Raw genomic sequence first — 13545 nt, forward strand, 5'->3', positions numbered from 1 at the left:
CTATCAGGGTGGAGCAGATCAAACAAGTGCAGGACTTGCACCATAAGTAAACACATTGACCCATATCCTGCCCATTTCAGTATCAATTGTATATGCCACCCATATAAAACAAATCACAGGATTGCTATTCTCACAGCCGTGTTTCCAATGCACAACAACATGACAACTTCGAGACCATCAAGAACGAATCGATGACAGTGTGGGAACGGAGAACACAGATCGTAGGAGAGTGAAGTGTATATTAAACAGAAAAAAAAAGGAATCATCATCTCATCATAATCATCATTCCCAATCCCAGAAACGAACGTCTCAAACCCTCATAAGTCATGCATGGCTCGCTCACCCACTCATGCCTTCTCAGCACTCTTATCCTGCTCCAGAATCTTCTTTGCACGTAGGGCGGCAGCATTGTCAGGTCCACCGACCGACGACTTTTGCATACCAGCGGCATAGGCTTTTGCAGCGGCAATCTTTTCTTCTTCCGTGTCTGATTCTGGGGTGGTGGTGGTGTCTGCTTCCTTTTCATCTTCCGAGGAGTCTGAGTCTGAGACTTCGGAGATATTTGCTGAGGCTTTTGTTGATTCAGCGTCACGGAGCATGCGGACTTCCTTGCCGCGCTTGTGACAGTACCAGAATACGAAGAGTAGGACTGTGATGGAGGTTAGAGTAGATCTTTGTTATGAATGTGGTAGGATAAGAACTTACTGAAGACAGCCAAACTCATCACGACGTTAGTGCCGGTGACGAAAGCCGGGAACCTGACTTTGAGGAAGTTGACAATGTTGGTCAACATACTGGTCACAGTACCCTTCTGGGAAGCCAGATCCTTGAGGCCGGGGACCTTTCTCTTCTGCTTCTTCTTGACATCGAGATTGAGGTTCTGAACGCCTGCGGATGCGGAAGAGGAGGCCTTGCTGGCAGCGTCCATTCTCTGCTTCAAGTCGTTACCAGGCTTATCTCCTGCCATAGCCATAATCTCAGGGCCCATCGAGGATGCAAATTTGGCGGGCAGAGACTTGACAAGTGTTTGCACGAAGGGAGGCATGTTCTTGAACATTCCTTCGAGATGCTTTTCGTTCTCCTTGATGAAGCCCTCGAGATCTTCCCAGGCGGTGGGTGCGCCATTGACAATGTCTTTGAGGATCAGGGTGAATTCACCGTAAATCTTCTGAGACTGGTCGCTGAAGCTGAAAACGCGGTTGTTGATGGCGCTCAGGTTGAGACGATCGAGGAGAACGCTGACTTCGCGCTCGTTTTGCTCCTTGGCCTCAGGAGTTTGTTCCTTGGCCAGCTCCTCTGCTTCTTTGCCTTTTGAGTTTCTGCCGATGGATGGAATAGCTGGCATAGCGGGGATGTAAGAAGCCCATGTTCTTTGGGCGGGCTCCTCGGTCTTCCCGACTTCGGTTTCTCCGGTTGTCTCTTTGTTGGTGGCACCGCCTTCTTCGGGTTGTTCCTTGCTCTCGTGCACATTCTCCGAAGCCTTTTCCTTCAACTCGGGGTCGGTCTTCGAGTTCATGTCATCTTTGGCGGGTTCTTCGACTTCTTGGTTGATGACAGGTGTCGATGTCGTTGTCGAATCTTTGGTATCATCTTTGGCGAGCTCCTCCTCGGCCTCCTCGGTTGTTTCCTGGACTGTTCTGTTGACAGCATCGGCAGTTTCCTCAGCCGTCTCCTTCACAGCATCAGCAGTCTGCTCGGCTGTCTTCTTTGTACTTTCAGCAGTCTCCTCGGCCGTCTCCTTCACAACTTCGGCGGTTTCCTCGGCGGTGTCCTTTGCAGCTTCGACAGTCTCATCAGCCTTGTCAGTCAAGTCACTCTTGTCGTCTTGGGTGGCATCTGGCGTAGAGTCCTCATTTGATGCTTTCAGCTCGGTGGTTCCTTCCATTTTTGCATCTGAGTCCTCGAGCTTTACTGCCTCTTTCTCATCAGCCTTGGTACCCGCCTTGCTACCTCTCAACGAAGCAAGCGAAGGCATCGCAGGCACCGAAGGCACAGCAACATTAGGAACCTTGGGAATATAACTCGCCCAAGTCCTCTTCTCCTTGCTCTCACCAGGACTAGAAGGCAAGATCATCTCAGCAGCCTCCTTCTGAGTTGCAGTAGCTTCAGTCTCATTCCCCTCATCATCGATAACCGTAGGCTCGATGGTGGGAAGTGGAGGAACGGCCGCTTCCTGACTAGTAATCCGTTCCAAAAATTGCTCGTCGTCGTCGTTGAGAACGGGGTTTTGGGGGTTGGTCTTCTCCAAAGCTTCGCGGTTCTTGCGCGCACGCGTCCAGGATAGTACGTCGAAATAGGATGACATGTTGATGGTTTGCATTTGCGATGGGGAAAGAGGGTCTTGGGATCTTAGGGAATTCTGGATTGTCTTTATTGTGTTTCGCTCTTGCATGTTTTCTTGCTCTGCCGTGTGTGAGGCGCAAGCTCACGGATGACGTAGCGTGGCGCGTTGCATGTGATAGAAGGGAAACATTGTTGTGCAACCGACCTCCAGACTTGCCTTTTAATAACTAGAAAAGTTCCATCGAATCTGGACTCTTTCTGCTTTGGCAGCAGGTCGTCTTGTGCGATTGCTGGAAGACGAAGTCCTGGTGTTGCTAATGTCCAAAGAGCTACCTTAGCTCGTAAGAGTGTTTCTCTCTCCGGACGCAATCCATGAGAAATCAACATGGCTCCTTCTTACTGTGCGGTAGGCTTTGGAAAATTCTCAAGGCATTCGAAGACGCACAATACCACAAGGCAAAGATGTGAAAAAATGTTTGAAGTGTTCAAAATTGGTGTAATTGATTTGATAAAAAGGAAAAGGTAAATAGACTGCCGCTAATTTAATTAGGCGTACTGTGATTCAATGAAAGTCATGAAAGGAAAAGAAAACAAAACGCTACACACATTTCATTCTTCAATACCAGACCGAGAGGACGATATGGGAAGCGCTTATCTTTTGGGGTCTGACTTCATCCATTAACATCGTTCCATGTCTCTCTCTCCATCCTCCTCTTGCTTTGCATAAACATAAAGAAAAGGGGTCTTTTTGTACAATAAACACAATGCTCTAGATTTACAGAACAAAGATGGCGGCGACGGCACCAAGGGCGAGGCCGGCGAATGAGCCACCAACCTTGGCACCAGCTCCAGTGTAGGAGATGGGGCTGCCAGTGGGGAGGGCAGGGGTGTTGTAGGTCGATGCCAAAGTGGATGAGTGAGGAGCGAAGCCTGAGCTGGCAGTCGAGACTGCGGGTGTAGCAGCGCCGGTGACAGGAGTGGTAGCAGCAGCCTCAGAAGTAGTGGTGGCGGGGACGGCCGAAGGGTAGCTCAGACCAACACTGGGCTTTCCGTTGACAGTTGCAGTGATGAACTGAACCTGAGGAACAGTCAAAGTCATGTGGATCGTGGAAGTGACCGAAGAGCTGGGGACGGGAGCACCCTGGGATTCACCAGCAGTGTAGGTAGCAGGGACAGTCATGACCGAGGAGTAGGTGATGGTGGTCATGGGCTGAGTGGAGCTGGGGACGACTGCAGGGGTGGTAGTTGCAGGTGCAACCTCGGAAGGTCCAGTGACGGCAGGGACCGACTCGCTTGAGACGGTGGTGCCTACAGCGTAGAACGAGGTGCTCTTGACAGTCGATGAGGCGGGGCAGTTCGTGACGTCTGCTGCGCAGCTAGTGATAGTAGCAACAACCGAGGAGTAGATGGTCAAAGTCTTAGGTGCAGCAGGGGCCGAAGTGATCTCTGCGGACGAAGGAATTGCAGCAACAGCTGAAGAGGACTCGTGAGAAACAACAGTCTGGGTCTGGGCAGGGACGGTGGTCGAGATGGTGCTCTTGACGGTGATCTGGGAAGTCATCACGGAAGGTGCTGTCAGGACAGTGGTTGAGCCAGATGCGGTGACACTAGAAAATGGTTAGAAGAATTCACCAAATTAAAAAAAGGGAGATCTTACGTCTGGCCTACAGGGCATGTCGTAACGGTAGTCTTGACGACATCAGTGACAATGACGGTGCTCTGAACCTCAGGAACGACAGGGACCGAAGAAGTGGCAGGTACGGCTCCAGTCTCGAAAGCGGAAGAAACGGTGGTCACACCAGTGGCGATGAGCGAAGTAGACTCAATTGTGGAGCGGGCAGGGCAGTTCGTAACGTCCGCGGCGCAGCTTGTGATGGTATCGACCTTAGTAGAGTAAAGGGTCACGGTCTTGGGGACTGAAGGGGCGCTAGAGACGGCAGGGGTGGTCTCGGCAGGCGAGGTCTCGTAAGCAGATGAAGCAGGGCTGGACATAGAAGGAACTTCGACAGCGGAGGAGACAATGCCAGATGAGACACCGGAAGAAACACCGGAAGAGACAGCAGCAGAAGTGGTCTCTGCGGGAGAGGTCTCGTAAGCGGATGAGGCGGGCTTGGAGGCTGAAGGAACCTCGACAGCAGATGAGACGACAGCGGAGGAGACGCCAGAGGAAACACCTGAAGAAGCAGCAGGAGTAGTCTCGGCAGGGGAAGTCTCGAGGGCAGAAGTGACAGGGATCCAGATGTTGCTGATGGTGCTGCCAGTAGGAACAAGCGAGGTGCGGGCAGGGCAATTCGTGACATCAGCTGCGCAGCTAGTGATGGTAGCAACCTGGGTGCTGTACAGAGTAACGGTGTGAGGAACCTGGACGTGGACAGATGCAGGAGTGGTCTCAACAGGGGAAGTCTCGGAAGCAGAAGGAGCACCAGACGAGGTCTCGACGGGGGAGGTCTCGTAAGCCGACTCGCCGGAAGGCAGAGCACCGGTCACTGAGGAGATGATCGAAGCAGTGATAGTAGACTGAGTGGTGTACACAGTGGGGATGGTGGTAGGTGCGGTGAGGACGGTGGTGCTACCAGAGATAGTGACTTGCTGACCGGCCGGACAGTATGTTTCGGTGCTCTTGACAACGTCGGTAACGTAAACAATCGAGTCAGTGGCAGAGCTTGCAGAGGTGACTGCGCTAAGAGAGCCGGTGACGGGGTTGACGGTTGACGAAGAAGGCTTGATGTCGATGGAAGAAGGAACCGCAGTGACAATAGCAGGGTTGGAGGGAATAGCCTTGGCGCAGATACCGACCATGTAGGACATAGCCTGAGAAACGTTCTCATCAGAACCGCCGTAGGCATCGATACACTTGTAGACACTGTTGATGAAGTCTTCGCTCTTGCAGTAGCAGTCAGCATCGGCGTTGTCGGCACAGCCAGTGCTGGAGAGGTAGGTGTTCAAGCAGCTGGGAACGACTCCAGGGCAGTTGGCAGAAGGAGCAGGGCTGCTGGCAGATGAGGTCGAAGCAGAAGAGACAACAGTGCTGTTGACGTAGACTCCACCAGTGGAGGAGGGGTAAGAACCAGTTCCGACAGGAATGATAGTGCTGCTTGAAGGTGAAGAACCAGTGCCGACAGGGACGACGACGGAGCTGCTAGCAGAGCTCGAAGGGTAGTAGCCAGTGCCGACAGGGACGGAAGCTGAGGGGTAGTAGCCGGTACCAACGGGAATTGAGGGAACAACGACCGAGGATGAGGACGAAGACTCGACGGGAGAGACCTCGGAGCTGCTGGGAACGTAGACTGAGCTGCTACCGACGGTAGGAAGGCTGGCAGTCTGGTTTTGGTAGCCGCTGGGGAAAGGAGCCGAAGAGCTGGCAGGAACGTAAACGCTGCTGCTAGAAACGACGGCACTGCTACTGGTGTACTCGATAGAAGAAGAAGGAGCGGTGGAGGTCAACTCGGCAGATGTGGTCTCGGGGACAGCGGTGCTGAAAGAAACAAAGGCTGACGAGGAGTAGACGGCCGAAAAAGAGGGAGTGAAGACAGACGAAGGCAGAGACAGACTAGTAGAGGACGAGCTCGAACCACAAGCAAATCCAACGGAGTGGATGTTGAGATCGCAGTCGCCCTGGCTTGAGCTGCTGCCAGACGAGCTGCCTGAGCTGCCCTTGCCGTGAGAGAACGAGACCGAGATGGCACCACCACACTGGGTGTTCTTGACGATAGAGCCACCAGCGCTGCAAGGAACAGTGTGCTTGCAGACAGAGCCGTCGGGCATGTTGTAGTGGCAGTCAACGTTGGTGCTGTAAGAGGAAGAAATGTGCATCTCGGAGATAGAGAACTTGTTCTTCTCGCCGCTGCATCCAATGGAAAGGCTACCAGCGCCCTGCTTGGATGAGGAGCCAGAAGCACCCCACGAAGGGAGCTTACCGGAGATGCACTTGTTGTTGAAGGTACGCTTGGTCAACTCATCACGCTTTGACTTGAGGCTGTTGCAGGTCCAGCCACCTGAGAAGGTGTTGGCACCGTAGTTGGTGACAGAAGAGCCAAGTTGAAGACCGGACCAGTCGTAACCCTTGTGTTGCTCAGTCGAACACTTGGTGTCTGCGTTGTCACAAGTGCTGAACTTGCCGGCGTTGATGGGCCAGTGGGCAGTGGCCTGCTGAGCAGCGAGGCCAGCCACGAGAAGGGTGGCAGATGTGAGCTGCATGGCTCTGGTTTAGTGATTAAAGAATGGACTGATGGAATGACAGGAGACTGCCGTGGTATGTAGTATATCAATCAACAAACAAAAAGGGTATAATGTAAAAGACAAGGGAGTAGAGAAAACGAATGACTCTGACTCTCCAACAAAGAAAGAATGGGTTGGATGGAAATAGAAGGAAGTGGATGAGCAGAAACAGCCAGTGTTGGAGGGACAGGTCCATGCCTTATAGGTAGCTCACATTTCAATTCCCACCCAAGCAACATGGGATATCGGGTATAGAGTCAGTGTGACCTGGCACGAGCTCGATGCGCCGCTGTTGCCCGTATTGCCATACAGTGGCTCACAGGTAAGCCATGATCTGAGCATGGTCGCTACTAAGGTCTGGTCTAATGCAGGTACCAAGTCATAGAACACGGGGCAGACTGCAGCCAGCGTTTCATGTGGAGGTGTCCAAGAAGCGGGAGATCGTTCACCGGAGAAGGTCTTCCTCGTGGGCACCGTTAGAATTCGTTTCAAGATGAGCCGAATCCGTTTACCTTCATAGTCCACCTGTCTCTCTCTGGAAGTCCTCCAATCAAGGGAAATGATGATAGCCATCTCTACCATCAATTTCCGGGAGACAGCGTGCTGCTTAGGGCAAATCATCCGCTGCTATTTGTGTCCTGACTTGCGGGATTGGTGGACAGCCGCTTGATGGTTGTGGGTGCTGTTGAATCTCCGGATCATGCTCTTCTCCATCCGCCGAGTCTGTTTATTGCGATTTTACACTGCAGATGCGGTCAGAACAAGAGGCTAACAGCTATACCTTTCCGACAACGCTCATGCAAGATTCAAGAAGCAGGTGCGAACTCTCAACGGTTGCACCGAGCGAGACGCCCGGCTCTCTGCAAAGTTCGTTTGTTCCCGGTCCAAGCTTCCCGCCTCAGACTGGAGCGCTTCCATCAAGTCCGATCGAGTCGTGACTTCATCTTAATTACCTTCTCGCTCAATTGAGCAACTTTCACTGTGGCAGTGCTTCTTCAGGTCTCACTCCCTGAGCGCTTGGCCGCTTCATTCGAGAGCCAATCCATGGGGCTTATCGATTGCCATAAGGCCCTCAGACCCGAGAGACCCTTCCCGGCCCCAAGCGAGCGTCGATCGTAGATCAGGGGCTACCTCTTGCTTGCTATGCATCTACTTTGCAATATACGAGCAGCCAGTCCAATTCAAGAGAACCTGACATGATACGTTTGATGACTAGAAATCGCGACATTTTCGACGTAGTCGTAGACCTTCTGCAGTGGCAACGGCTGCTTGTTCTCCGCTACAGACGTTGGGAGGAAGAACGTTGGAGGCGTCTTTGCCCGAAACGCTGGCTTCTGCAGCCCCCGCTTAGCACTTGATTCGAAACACAAAGTCCCAAATCTGAGGACATCCTCGGATCAGAATGGAACATGCCCTCATTGCTCTTCACGTCAAGATCTGGAAGAAAAAAGGCCGTCGGTACAGCTTGGGGTAAAGTGAATCGCGTACTATTTTCAAATGATGTGAAACAATAGGGTGATCTTTGAGCGAAGGCATTATCAGCGACGGCCGACCAGGAGGCCGACCACATGTCGACGAGCAGCGCCGAACCCAGCACGTGGATTACTCGACCACACCGACATCCGTCACAAAATGAAATACTCAACTCTGGAGGCCAATGAAATCGGTTGTTCATCCGTCTTGGACAACGATGTTGCCCCAGCGTCAAATTTCTGATGTCTTACTAGCCAAATCCCCCATATGCAAAGGTCTACATTTCTCATCACTCGGCCGAAGCGAACTATTGGTCGCTTGATTTTTCTGAATCACTCTTCTTCGCGCTTCTTCGGATTCTAGGTCCTCCGCCAATACTTCCCTCCTTGGGCATCGGCATCACCCCACGTATCAGGTACAGGATCATCCGCTTGTGTATGTGCATTGCTCCATGCACCTTCCGCTCTTCCGCCCTTCCGACCACTTCTCTCGTAAAGCTCTGGCCATATCACCTTGGTCTTACTGCTTTCGAGTCTTGGTCGTGGTAGACAAAGTATCTTGTCCTTGCCCTAATAAATATCCTCTCAAGCGGTTGACTTCACTCGCGTCTTTGTCCAGAAGAAAAACAACCGACATTCTTGAGCCGCCTAGTGGAGACATGGTGAGTATTTACTATTGCAAGCGAAGTCACCCTGAGAGTTAGACCCCGAGGTTGAGGTCTGTCAATGATACCGCCCCGTTTCACCAGTCCTTGATCTTCCACCGACTAGAGTGTCATTGAGGGATGCTCCACAGCAGCAGAAGAAAAGATCTCAGATCAACAATGTCTGTTTGTTCGATGTCTGGATCCAGATGGAAAGTCAACGACTGTAGAACATCGACCTTCTAGCCCGACTGGTTCGAAACTCGATAGTCGCTCATGCGGCTATGCCTATCAGATCTGGAACCTTCCTTCCAGCAAAGATGTGAGATCTCACATATGGCATGGTTCGAGATGATATCGTTCTCTTCGGCTGTTTCGAGGTGGCTCTTTTCCACGTTGATTTAACCGAAGTGACACGTCACTGGTCTGCTCCCGAACCAGAGCCCTCAGTCCTAGGCGGTGTGTCGAATGAGCTGTCAAAAGGCAAGATGTTCTCGACGCTCGAACGACTGTGCACTGGGAGCGCGTAATCCCTCTTACTTTCTCTGGACATTGTGTCTACTTGGAAAACCATCTTGCCTTCTGATGATTGTTTCCGAAGACAACTTGACAAGTCGAGAGCTGAGTTCTGGTCTGGATCCTGAGCCCATATGTTTGTCTTGCTCACTTTGCTCATTTTGAACACGAGTCCAAGTCACGATCCTTTGTCTGGCTTAGAGTTGTTCTTGCTCTTCATTGTGCCTCTGCGTTCGCTTTGTTCATGCCCACAGATGTTGAACAAAGGTTTGCTTAGTCCCTGTTGAGAGACAACAATTATGTTGTGCTAGAGCGTGTCTCGTCTCACGAAGCATATAAGCAGCATTTCTTTTGGTGGTTTTCCTAACTTTAGGTTTCTGAGTTTCTGGACCCTTTCGACACAAAAGCTCGACAAATTTCTGAGATAACCGACTATCTATAGTTAATTCTCGAAGCAATCTGCTTGCCCAAATGGATGAAGACGGCTGGTTCCCACAGTCCTACGTTTGGATCTTTCTAGCAGTCGTTCTGATCATCCGCTTTTGGATTTATGGCCCCATCCACTTCAACCCCGATCACATCTGTGACATCTGCGTCGACTCCAACAATACACTTCTGCTCTCTTGTCGCCATTGCTTCTGGTGCCATACCTGTACTGACCAGACTTTCGGTCTGATTCGTCAATCTGCATGGCCAGTTCGATGTCCTTGCAACGTACCTGTCACCCTGAACCACGCCCAACACTTCCTCACTCCCGATACGAGCGCTCTGATTACAAGAAGAGTTAAGGAATGGTCAATCCCTGGTGAGCAAAGATTGTGGTGTGTCAACAGCCCCTGTAACACACTACTAATCCGTACTCCAGGCGTCAAACAAAATATCCCCTGCACCGACTGCTCTTTCCAAACCTGCAGCATCTGCAGACAACTCGGTCACGAAGGTAATTGTCAGATCGAGGAAACCACTCAACAGACTCTAGCCACCTCTGATGCTCAAAAGTACAAAAGGTGCCTCAAGTGTGATCAAATGATCGAGCTCAATACTGGCTGTCAACACATCACTTGTGATGAGTGCTCGTATGAGTTCTGCTATCTGTGTGGTCAGCTTTGGGCTGAATGCAGAGCCACTTGCGAAGGCTCTGCTGAATTTATACCAAGAGAACATGATTTGGCTGCTGCATTCGTTGCGGACGAAACGTGATGATGCCATTCTTAAACCTATCGTGCTGGCTGGATCCAGCGAGAGCTCATCATCATCATCATCATCATCATCATCATCATCATCAAATTAACAAACAGGTAAGCGTTTCATCCTTTGTCTCCAGCGATTGCTGGTGAATCGAGACATTCTACTAGGTGTATCTGCTTATCACCCTCACTTCTTCTCACTAATAAAGTACAACTCATCATTCACTACCAAATTCACTTTCCTCCAACCCCTTTTTTCCTCAAAACTCATTTTCCGTTCTTCGTCTCTAATCACTAGATCTTGCCTAACTATTTATTTGTGAAACCTCTGCTCTAGATAATACGTTGTTATACATAACTTCCCCATCCTCCCGTGTGCTAAACTTTGTCACGCGCGAAAGATGTAGAGATGCACAATGTTTTTTTTTCTTTTCTTTTTTTTTTTGAAATCTGATGCTGGGTCCAAAGAGAGAAAGCGCTGGAGAGTTGCCCTCTGTGGACGAATCGGATCTAGTCAAAATCATCGTGCATCCGGACAGGTGTTTCGACGTGTATCGCTGCGGCGAGAGAGTCGACGTGACTAAATTTAGCACACGGGGAGGGATATACAAACGTAGTTTTCCTTCATCATTCCACTCCTTTCCATAGAGTTTTTTTTTTTTTTAACACTTGCTTTCTTCTTCTCTGACTTGATGTGCTTTTTGCTTTTTCTGTTGCCCCTTGCCAATTGTCTCATTCTTGGGAACTAATCTTTCCAGTTCGTGATGGCAGTCGAGTTTTCTGCTTGTTTCACTTTTCCGTGGGTTGATCGGTATACACAGTAATTTTTTTGCTGTACGAACTCTTGTTCATTTTCTCTTCTTCTTCTTGATCGTTTTCTGCTTTCTATTTTTTTTTTTTCATCTTCTTTTTTCTTTTTCTTTTTTGAGATCTCGCTGAGGGTATAACCCTGATCGATGATACTTGCCAATTTATTCTACCATATTGACCAGGGACGGGTTACATACGCTAAATATAGGCAATACTGTATTCGTGGTGTCTCATTTGACTTGGAGATCCAGGTGTTCGTGTGACTATTTGTCATTCCCGCGACCATCGATATGTTCATCGTCCATTCCACGTCAATCGTCACACAAAGGCTGCTGAAATCATGCACAGAACCATGTCCATTTAGATGTTCAGTCATTGGTAATTCTTCGGTTCTTATGATTTCTATCTGCTTTCAAACGCAACCCAGCCGTGGAGAAAAGACCCAAACCAACTAAGAAAATATCCAGCTCTTCTCATGCCCGCAATGGAAAACCATAAATGAGGTGCCGCCCAAACTGTAGAAGCCACCATGATAAAAACGCCAGCGCTGCACACACCATGAAAGATAGCAAGAACGATGATAGAAAGTTGAAACAAGAAACGAGGGTGTTGGCTGATCACACAAGAACAGAGAGTTGATGTGCTCATCTGCGTTGGCTGCCAGTACGTCCAATATCCATGCTACTCCTGAAGCTGTCAACACTGGCTTGCATGGAAGAATGGCTGCTGCTTCTGCGACGTCGACGCCTAGTCTCGTCCGGATCCAATGGGCTGAGTCCAGACATACGTGCGAACAGATTGAGCAGGTCAGTCAAACTGACGACACCATTGAGGTGGCCCCCAAGATTTGCTCCGGGAAGGGCAGATGCTGATACGGAGACGTTGGGTGTGGCTGGTGTGTAAGGAGGGCCCGCTGTCGATGAAGAAAGCTGCTGGAGCACAGGGGGAGGCGCCGAGACCGAAGGACCGAGATGCGGAGATGGTGGGATCGAAGAGGCAGGTGAAGGTGCGTCAACGATCCACATACGATGGGAACGGGTTGCGACAATCTTCGCGATTGTGTGGGCCAGAGTGCTGGTGGGGTTGACATGGAAGACAGGGTATGAGTCCTGACCGTCGTTCATGCCGCGTTCTGAGAGGATGACGGTGATGAAATGGATGCAAGAGGAATCGAGGAGAGGGAGAGCCGAGGTGTTTGTCAGAAGTTTGACATCGACATGGGAGATGTTGCCAATAACGTTCTTGTGGTTGTCAAGCACGGGCAGCGAAGTGATGCCTTCGCTGTGCATGAGAAGCAGGGCATCCTTGAGCGGACGGTCACCATTGATCTGGATGACCGAATGACTTCCCAAATCCAGCTCTTTCAGCGAACGATTGTGTAGCTGCTCAACTGGGTGGAAGCTAGCTCTGTTCTCCCATAGGAAACGAACCAATCTCAGTTGACTGAGAATGCCGACAACGTCTTCGGAACCAGGCGAGCGAACAAGAATACGGTGGCAGCCACCACCAAAGATTTCGACAGCGCGAGATAAGGTAGCCGAGGCGTCACAAAAAGCAGGCGTCTCTTTACGGCCGAGTAGGTCCTTGACGTGACCAAGCTCTACAGGCTGGTTTGTACGAGCGCGAGATACTATCTTGTCGACTTGGTCATAGTCCGAGTCTTGTGGGCGAGTAAGGCCGGTAACGAGGAGGAGGTAGGCGTTGAGGTCGTCGTAGTCGAATTGGCCAATGGCCTGGCGGGACTCGGCTGACTGGCGGATAAGTATGACATTGGGCGCACCAGAATCGATCAGAAGCTACAGATATGTCAGACAGAGCTTCAATGCGACATGTGGACGTGTTGTCGTACCTTGGTAGCAGCCTCAATGGTGCTATCTACTTCGACGAAGCGAACCTCGTCGGGAACCAGAATCTCTTCTAGGGCGATGGTGCGCCAGTCGCGTCCAGCGAATTTAGGAAGAGCGTCATCCTTGCGGCCGACAGGCGGATTGTTAATCAGGTCCTGAATGGCCTGCTGCGACAAGGACGGGTTGCGTTGTCGTGGAGAGTTTGGAATGCCGCGCTCGCTGAATGATTGGCGGTGCGACGACATGTCTCTACTGTCTCTCCTGGGAAGAGGAGATCGTAGTGGAGATCCGAAGTTCGTCTGCTTGAAAGAGGGCGATGATGCGCTTGTGTCTATATTCTGAACCATGTTGTTTGGGAAAGATAATGCAAATGGCAAGCTGCACCTGCCTCCCACGCTTTGGTTGCTGCCGTGCGTCACACTTCCACGCCCCCACTTCTCCACATCTCTCGGGTCACTTTTGACAGTCAGGGGTTTGAAACAGTCGAAAGGCAATTATTAGTTGCTAAATATTCTTGACACAATCGAGCTACATTCAAGCCACGTTCAAATTGTCTCTCCACGGACAC

General features: G+C 50.7%; 4 protein-coding genes across 4 annotated transcripts; 1 reads left to right on the top strand and 3 right to left on the bottom strand.

Annotated features, from left to right (window-relative positions):
• Positions 1-220: 220 nt before the first annotated feature.
• On the bottom strand, positions 221-2377 carry M438DRAFT_406882 (uncharacterized protein). The gene is made up of 2 exons (XM_029909872.1): positions 706-2377; positions 221-649 (listed from the first exon to the last, which is right to left on the bottom strand). The coding sequence occupies exons 1-2, from the start codon at positions 2318-2320 to the stop codon at positions 348-350; spliced, it is 1917 nt and encodes a 638-aa protein (XP_029758860.1). The 5' UTR covers positions 2321-2377; the 3' UTR covers positions 221-347.
• A 1062-nt stretch (positions 2378-3439) lies between these two features.
• Positions 3440-4215, bottom strand: M438DRAFT_245367 (uncharacterized protein; the record flags this gene model as incomplete). The annotated part of the gene is made up of 2 exons (XM_029899583.1): positions 3440-3756; positions 4083-4215. Coding segments are annotated over 2 exons (450 nt in total), but the record flags the coding sequence as incomplete, so codon positions are not given.
• A 5563-nt stretch (positions 4216-9778) lies between these two features.
• On the top strand, positions 9779-10237 carry M438DRAFT_254918 (uncharacterized protein; the record flags this gene model as incomplete). The annotated part of the gene is made up of 1 exon (XM_029899699.1): positions 9779-10237. A coding segment is annotated over one exon (459 nt), but the record flags the coding sequence as incomplete, so codon positions are not given.
• Positions 10238-11406: 1169 nt separating this feature from the next.
• On the bottom strand, positions 11407-13349 carry M438DRAFT_346932 (uncharacterized protein). Its single transcript, XM_029905793.1, has 2 exons — positions 12980-13349; positions 11407-12926 (listed from the first exon to the last, which is right to left on the bottom strand). Exons 1-2 carry the CDS (start codon positions 13322-13324, stop codon positions 11775-11777), a joined length of 1497 nt encoding a protein of 498 aa, XP_029758863.1. The 5' UTR covers positions 13325-13349; the 3' UTR covers positions 11407-11774.
• Positions 13350-13545: the final 196 nt, after the last annotated feature.

Source organism: Aureobasidium pullulans (assembly GCF_000721785.1).
Source record: "Aureobasidium pullulans EXF-150 unplaced genomic scaffold scaffold_13, whole genome shotgun sequence".
Taxonomy (NCBI): domain Eukaryota; kingdom Fungi; phylum Ascomycota; class Dothideomycetes; order Dothideales; family Saccotheciaceae; genus Aureobasidium; species Aureobasidium pullulans.